The sequence below is a fragment of the Colobus angolensis genome, unplaced genomic scaffold, assembly GCF_000951035.1.
Source record: "Colobus angolensis palliatus isolate OR3802 unplaced genomic scaffold, Cang.pa_1.0 Scaffold243, whole genome shotgun sequence".
Lineage (NCBI taxonomy): Eukaryota > Metazoa > Chordata > Mammalia > Primates > Cercopithecidae > Colobus > Colobus angolensis.
In genome coordinates, this window is record NW_012115633.1 from 3,970,758 (window position 1) to 3,979,520 (window position 8,763).

Here is an 8,763-nt window from a genome sequence, read left to right on the forward strand (position 1 = left end):
GTTAGACCTAATACCATAAAAACCCTAGAAGAAAATCTAGGTAGTACCATTCAGGACATAGGCATGGGCAAGGACTTCATGTCTAAAACACCAAATGCTGGCTGCATTTTCATGCGCGCGGGAAGAGCTGGTGGTGAAGAAGAACCCAGAAGTGCACCATCTTGCCTCTGTTTGTCCAAACAGAAATAAAACAAAAAGTTAGACTAGTTAGAAGTGCCAATGGGTGCAGGATTCTTTACCTCAGGACTTTTAAGAACTTTATCCTTAGAGATCCCAAGATTGTTCATTTCATTCCAAGTATAACACCTATGCATTGGATAAAAAACAGAATCACATCTTTGATTTTTCTGATTAGTTATTTGGGTCTTCAAATGTCTAGTTTATCAGAAAGTCTTGTATTGTTTTCTGGGGACTGTCTCCTATGTACTCCCTGAATTTGTCCAAGGAAGACAATCCTTTTTATCAAGTCAGAAGGAGGAGGTAAAAGGACATTTTAATCATTCTGTTGTTTCCATTGATTCTGTTGCTGCATTGTTACCACTGAAACTGGTCCTGCTGCCTGGTAATGGTTGACCTTTGACACCAACATGCCCTTTCTGATTGAGATCCCTCAAATCTTCGTGGTGATCCATACATAGACTTCAAAGTTACAACATTCTTTACTTCACATACCTGTGCTTATGTGCTCAGTCATTGTTCCCAAAGCACCAGCACCCTGCTCTGGCAGCTTGACATCCTGGCTTTATCTGCATGCAAAGTGAGCAAATTGACCCTCCCCCACCACGTTCAAAACCTGATGTGGAACCCACATCTTATCCTAGACTTATCTGAGAACTTCATGTTAAGAGATCCTTTGAGTCCTGTGTTGGTCTTTTCTCTAGCAGATATTAATGGGGCTTGTTCTAAACTGTCAAAGAGGTTCAAATAATGTGGCAGAAAGAGATCAGTGTTTGTTTCTTCTTCTTGGCTACCGGATATGTACCCTGAGGCACCTTTATATCCTATATAGTACCTTAGGCAGTAGAAAGTCCCATGTTAACCTTCCCTAGAGCAGTGGGCACCCAGTTGTGGTTGGCCCCTTGAGTGATCTGTTTTCCATGATAATGAAAATTTCCCAAGCTACTTGCATCTTTTCCTCAGTATTTAAAAATATTTTCAAATTCTACCTCACAGGAAGCCATTGAAGATAATTCTCGAGATCTCAAGTAGGTTAGTTGGACTTAGAGCTAAACTGCGTTCATGACTCATCACTGTCCATGTGTAAAAGTAGGGCTTTGTGCTTGCTTTGGCTGCACATATCCTAAAATTGGAGCAATACAGAGAAAATTAGCATGGCCCCTGAATAGGCAGGCTGCACAAATTTTTGAAGCATTCTATATTTTGCACAGTCACTGGAAGGTCATTTGACTATTTGCTGACTAACTCTAAGGAAACAGTGTGAATCAAAGCAAAATGGGTGCCATCTGAGTATTGAAATTGTGATTTTTGCTATAAAAATATTCATGTAAGGTGGCCTATGAGATGTTCCCAGAGCTGAATAATGTGTAGAGTGTTGTGTGCAAAATATATTGTTAGTATGTATCTCAAAAATTAGAGAATGTCAATTTGCAACTTCTTCATGGAACCTAAAACAAATAAAAGCAGGGTTTTGGTCTCCCATGTCAGCTGGAGATGAACATGGACATGATGCATTATCCTAACAAACATCTGCTGGTTCAGAGTGTGAGTCTGTAGAGAAGGATCATTGGTCCAAGCCAGGTCTTGACATTCATCCATTGGTTTTTCTGCTCTTGGTGTGATTGATAAACTCCATAATCGTGGACAATCATGTTACCTACTTTAATGAGATATTTAGGAATAAATTTAGTTATAAACTGTGAAATAGTTGAGATGCTCTGAATTATAAGCCATAAAGAGTCGGACAACTAATAATCAAAATTAATAACATTTCCTGAAAGCTACAACATTTGCATATTAGGACCTATGAACACAATACACTTTGGGTTTTTTTTTTTTTTTTTTAGACTGAGTCTTGCTCTGTTGCCAGGCTGGAGTGCAGTGGCGCAATCTTGGCTCATTGCAACCTCCATCTCCTGGGTTCAGGTGATTCTCCTGGCTCAGCCTCCCAAGTATCTGGGACTACAGGTGCATGCCATCATGCCCACTTAATTTTTTGTATTTTTAGTAGAGATGGGGTTTCACTATGTTGGCCAGGATGGTCTCAATCTCTTGACCTCGTGATCTGCCTGCCTCGGCCTCCCAAAGTGCTGGGATTACAGGCATGAGCCACTGCGCCTAGCTACACATTGGGTTTTATTTGGGATTCGAAGATAATTTCGGTCATAAAGTTTAGGAACAGAGTATTCCATTGCTTTACTATTTCTGTGAGCATATAAAAATTTTATCTTGTTAAATCTTTATAGCTTAGTGAAATAAGGCAGCAAAGTCCTCGCTTTGTAGAAGACATTGAGCCTAAAAGAAGTAATTTTCCAAGAACAGATAGCTCTTCATTATGGAGCTAGGACTTCTTCAGAGTTGGGACTTTCTATTATGTCAAGCGAATGCAAGTTAATTTACTGAGTCATAGTGTCCTCGATTTATGAGTATTTCACCTTACTTTGTTTCTTTTTTATGTAGAAGCTTAATGAAAAGTTTGTAGGATGTACACAAAAGTAGATGGGATAATATTGTTTTCTGATATTCTGATATTGTTTGAAATACTCTAAGAATTTTGCATTTAGTAAGTATTTTTCATGTCAGTATTAAAATAGTAATTTTATTTATTACATTTTTATACATAGAATTTGCCAATTACTTTCTGACTATAAAGAAAAACAGATGCCAAAAAAATGTTCTGAAAACAGCAATCCAGGTAAGACTTCTGATAGTGAATTACTTTAGGTCAGTTGTCCCCAGCCTTTTTGCTTTTTTGGCACCAGGGATCGGTTTTGTGGAAGACAGTATTTCCATAGACTAGGGGAAGGTGCAGATGGTTTCAGAATTATTCAAGCACATTGTATTTATTGTGCTACTTTATATTATTATTACATTGTAATATATAATGAAATAATTATACAACTTACCATAATGTAGAATGGGTGGAAGCTCTGAGCTTGTTTTCCTGCAACTAGATGGTCCCATCTTGGGGCAAAGGGAGACAGTGACAGACCATCAGGCATTAGATTCTCATAAGAAGCACACAACCTAGATCCCTCGCATGGGCAGTTCACAACAGGGTTCATGCTTCCATGAGTATCTAATGCTACCAGTGATGATCTGACAGGAGGCGGAGCTTAGGTGGTAATATGAGCCATGGGGCATGGCTATAAATGCAGATAAAGCTTCTCTGGCTTGCCTAATACTCATGTCATGTGTGGCGTGGTTCCAAAAAGGCCATAAACTGCTACCAGTCTGTGGCTTGGGAGTTGTGGATGCCTGCTCTGGGTAGTCCTACCATAGATGAAAAAGTAAAAGTAAGGAAGTTTTGATCATGAACAGCGAAGCACAGATCGTGTTACATATGCTTGTACCAGCAAGGCTCACTGTTACTGACTTTATTCCTCTAAATTTGAAATTCAAAGAGGTATATTTACTTTGTTGGAACAAGATGTGTTCTTCTACCTGCTGGTTAATTGTCGTGGTAACAGTAATTTTGTTAAAACAAGATGCTCGGCTACCGTTCGCCAAAAGATTGTCATAATAAATATACAAATTGCCCAACTCTAGGCCCAGCAGATTATAATAAAAGTACAAAAATGTTTCACAATAAGAAAAATGCTAGTATGCTACCTGGATGTGGACACCTAGTATATTGTACAATTCAAACTGTGTGAGGACATCTTTAATTTAGCCATATGTTTATCAAAGAGCTTCTGTAAGTTAGATTTTGTACGTTGCAGGAGACAAAGATGGAATAGATGTAGTTTTGATCTTTAAGGTGCTCATAACAGAATAGAGCTGTTTCTATTTCATTTCTGTGCTTTTTCAACAGAATTTACAAAGAAAACATTTGTATTTATGTTTTCACCTGTCTACTTAACAAATAACTGTCAGATGTCTTTTAGATACTAAGCATTTTTCTAATGCTACAGAACACATTTAAAAATACAGACAGGAGCTTGTTATTATCATTGTCATTTTTATTATTTTGCTACTTTATTCAGTGCTTACTGTGTGCTAGATGGCCACTGGAAGTTTATATTTATGGTTTATATATTATATTGATTATGTGCCAGACATGTGATGAGGAATGAAAGCTTTAAAAAAAAAGTAGGTAGGATTTAAGGTGAGTGTGCAGAGTGAGTAGAATTTTTCTAGGTAAAGTAGCAGAAGAATGATGTTTGGCAGAATGAACATGTAACGAGATGGTGTGTTTGGCAGAAGGAACATCTAACGAGATTGCCTGTATGGGAGGAAGAGCAGCAAGTGCAAAAGCAAGATGCTTGAGTGAACTTTGCAGGGTTTATGAGCAGTTCATTTTTGCTAGTACAAAAAGTGTGAGATATAAGAGGTTGGGAATGAGGTGAATACTAAGCTAAGGCAAGTTTATGATATAATTTTTAATACTATAGAAATTAGTAGCTCTTATCCCATGGGCCATGGGAAATTTACCAGGTAGAATGCTTTGGACTGCAAATACTAGATGAGGAGTGGCTAAAACAGTAGGAACCAGAGTTGTTTTGGTCGTTCAATGATATCCTAGAATCCCACTTGTCCCTCTTTCAGCTGTGCTGTTGGCAGTGTCTTGTTCATGTCTCCTTTCACAGTTGACTAATCTGCATCAGCTCCAGGCATCTTATTCTCAGAACACAGCGTTGCAAGGGCTGCTTTTCTTCATGTGTTTCTTTAAATAGGGAGAAAACTTAGAAGCATGCAGTGGACTTTCTGTAACATTTCACTGGCTGGGTCACACCACATGCCCATCCCCAAACGGGGCACTGGGAAAGCAAATGTAATTTTGTGACTAGCTTAGAATAACCATTTCTCTTTCTGAAGAGGGGAGGAGTATTGGGATAGTAAGTATCCCAATAGATTTGTGTTTCTTCTGCAAGAAAGAATAAGGAATGGCTATTGGTAGGGAGCCAGCAATGGTTGATGCAGGGACTCATTGGAGAAATTTGAGCAGGGGAGTCAGAAGATTAAATTGGAGTGTTAAGGCATTCTGGCTATGGTGTAAAACAGGGGTTGTCAAGCTTTTTCTGTAAAGGACTAGGTGGGAAATATTTTAGACTATGTGATCTCTGTCATACCTACTTAACCCTGCTGTTGTAGTGTGAAAGCAACTATGGATAATATGTAAGCAAATAGGCATGACTGAGATCCAATAAAACTTTATTTACAAAACCAAAAGGCAGACTGGATTTGGCCTGTGGCCTATAGTTTGTGACCCCTCATAGAGGTTGATGGAAGGTAACTATGTAAAGAAACCGGGAGACAAAGGCAGCTTTTGCAGTAGTCAGCTATAGTTCGCTGGTCACACATCCTTGGACTAGTATCAATGTATTTAAGGTTTTTACCCATCTGTGGTGAAATAAATAAAGTTAGGAATCTCAGTTTTTCATTTTAAAATGTTGGCCTTTTTTGTTGTTACGTCTTTTTCATTTGTTTTGCTTAAGTTCTTTTTTTCATGTAAGAAATAACATCAATAGTTGGCAGATTTTTTTTTTTAAATAAAAATCATTTGGTAAATGTTTATGTTCCCAGTGGCAGTGGGAATATAAAGCAGAGGCAGAAGAGAGGGATGGTCAATATGATTTAGTGATGATTGAATGAAAAAGGTTTGGGGGATAGAGAGAAATCTCAGATGATTCACAGGTTTCCAGGTTGTACACTAGTATTTAACCTGGACCTGAGGAAGGAGTAGGAAATTTTCTGGTGAATACAGAATAGCAAAGAGCAGCAGATCTGCAGGAATGACTGATTTTTTTCTGTACATGTTTAATGGCATATTCTTATATTTTGAGTAGGTAATTGGATAATCAGCATTTATAGCTGGCATCCTACTAGTTTGACTCTCAGTAACAAGACTTCTCAAAGACCCAAGAATCTGAAAGTTGATGATAGATATCCATGTGTATCACCATCAATGACTGAAAGTCAGTCAGCATCCACAGAATTGGGACAGATGAACTTAATGGACAAAGATGTATATTGTAGTTGTGTTTTCCTTAGGGAATGATACTCTCCATGACCTATGTGAGTCACAGCTGCCAGAAAACAAAGAGAGAAAGGAACGTATTAAAGAAGCACAACAAATTCAGTTCTAGAGTGCCTCTGCTTGACTTCATGTTATATTCCGACTTCTAAAAAATCATTTTCTGGCAAAATGTGCTTTGTGTTTCCTCCTCTCTTTCTGCCTGCAACCAAGCAGAATCCCTTTTCGCAGGGAATTTTTGTATTCTTCCTTTAACAAAAGCAACATAAAAATAACAAAAAGAAGTAAGAGAAAGAGCGTTTTTTGTGTAGGCTAGTATTTAAAGTAAACTTGAGAGTGAGTACCAGGATTATATTTAGAATTTAGGGACTAGATGAGAAAATTATATAGAAATCTAAAGATTGCTGACTCAAACACAATGTGGTTTCTTTGCTTTATTTTCACAGCTCTGAATTCACAACTATTAGTTATATTTATATGCACTATAACTTTAGAAAGCATCTTCCCAAACCAAATATTAAGTGATTTCTTATAGTTTCTATGACTTTATTATAGAATTGACTTTCCAAGTGTTCATGAGAATTATTGAGAATTTGCTACATAGTAACATCTCAGCTGTGTCCACATGAGCTATCTATCACCTTGGGTTAATGAATAATGATTCACTAGGAATATTGGTTTTGGCATTTAAAGTGATTTATAGCTAATGCAGATAGAACGAGACTACTCTTGAACATTAATGTCCAAGCATCTTAAAATTACACATAAGGCTTTCATAATCTGACTTCTGCCCCAGCCTCCATCTTTAGCCCTTTTCCCTGTGTGCCCTTTCTCTGGATTACTGAACTACTGGTAAAGACCTGCTCACTCATCGTTCTGTTGTAGGCAAATACACATTCACTCTTGCAGGCCTTACTCCCTATCTTGTTGCTTTCTGGCATACTGTCACCCTTTCCTGCTCCCTATCACTTTTATTTATTTTATTTAATTAATTAATTTATTATTTATTATTTTTATTTATTTTATATTTTTATTATTATACTTTAAGTTCTAGGGTACATGTGCATAACGTGCAGGTTTGTTACATATGTATATTTGTGCCATGTTGGTGTGCTGCACCCATCAAATCGTCAGCACCCATCAACTCATCATTTACATCAGGTATAACTCCCAATGCAATTCCTCCCCGCTCCTCCCTCCCCATGATAGGCCCTGGTGTGTGATGTTCTCCTTCTGGAGTCCAAGTGATCTCATTGTTCAGTTCCCAGCTATGAGTGAGAACATGCGGTGTTTGGTTTTCTGTTCTTGCAATAGTTTGCTAAGAATGATGGTTTCCAGCTGCATCCATGTCCCTACAAAGGACACAAACTCATCCTTTTTCATGGCTGCATAGTATTCCATGGTGCATATGTGCCACATTTTCTTAATCCAGTCTGTCACTGATGGACATTTGGGTTGATTCCAAGTCTTTGCTATTGTGAATAGTGCCGCAATAAACATACGTGTGCATGTGTCTTTATAGCAGCATGATTTATAATCCTTTGGGTATATATCCCATAATGGGATGGCTGGGTTATAAGGTACTTCTAGTTCTAGATCCTTGAGGAATCACCATACTGTTTTCCATAATGGTTGAACTAGTTTACAATCCCACCAACAGTGTAAAAGTGTTCCTATTTCTCCACATCCTCTCCAGCACTTGTTGTTTCCTGACATTTTAATGATTGCCATTCTAACTGGTGTGAGATGGTATCTCATTGTGGATTTGATTTGCATGTCTCTGATGGCCAGTGATGATGAGCATTTTTTCATGTGTCTGTTGGTTGTATGAATGTCTTCTTTTGAGAAATGTCTGTTCATATCCTTTGCCCACTTTTTGATGGGGTTGTTTGTTTTTTTCTTGTAAATTTGTTTGAGTTCTTTGTAGGTTCTGGATATTAGCCCTTTGTCAGATGAGTAGATTGCAAAATTTTTCTCCCATTCTGTAGGTTGCCTGTTCACTCTGATGGTAGTTTCCTTTGCTGTGCAAAAGCTCTTCAGTTTAATTAGATCCCATTTGTCAATTTTGGCTTTTGTTGCCACTGCTTTTGGTGTTTTAGACATGAAGTTCTTGCCCATGCCTATGTCCTGAATGGTATTCCCTAGGTTTTCTTCTAGGGTTTTTATGGTATTAGGTCTAACATTTAAGTCTCTAATCCATCTTGAATTAATTTTCATATAAGGAGTAAGGAAAGGATCCAGTTTCAGCTTTCTACTTATGGCTAGCCAATTTTCCCAGCACCATTTATTAAATAGGGAATCCTTTCCCCATTTCTTGTTTTTCACAGGTTTTCAAAGATCAGATGGCTGTAGATGTGTGGTATTATTTCTGAGGACTCTGTTCTATTCCATTGGTCTATATGTCTGTTTTGGTACCCCTACCATGCTGTTTTGGTTACTGTAGCCTTGTAGTATAGTTTGAAGATAGGTATCGTGATGCCTCCAGCTTTGTCCTTTTGACTTAGGATTGTCTTGGCCATGCGGGCTCTTTTTTGGTTCCATATGAACTTTAAAGCAGTTTTTTCAGATTCTGTGAGGAAACTCATTGGTAGCTTGATGGAGATGGCATT

The 8,763-nt window shown here is 38.0% G+C and overlaps 1 protein-coding gene across 1 annotated transcript in view; it reads left to right on the forward strand.

Annotated features, from left to right (window-relative positions):
• LOC105514381 (POTE ankyrin domain family member A-like) overlaps positions 1-8,763 on the forward strand; it is a 73,124-nt gene that overhangs the window by 12,217 nt on the left and 52,144 nt on the right. Inside the window, 1 exon segment of the mRNA XM_011945696.1 lies at positions 2,802-2,872. Within this exon segment, the coding sequence (XP_011801086.1) occupies positions 2,802-2,872 (71 nt within the window).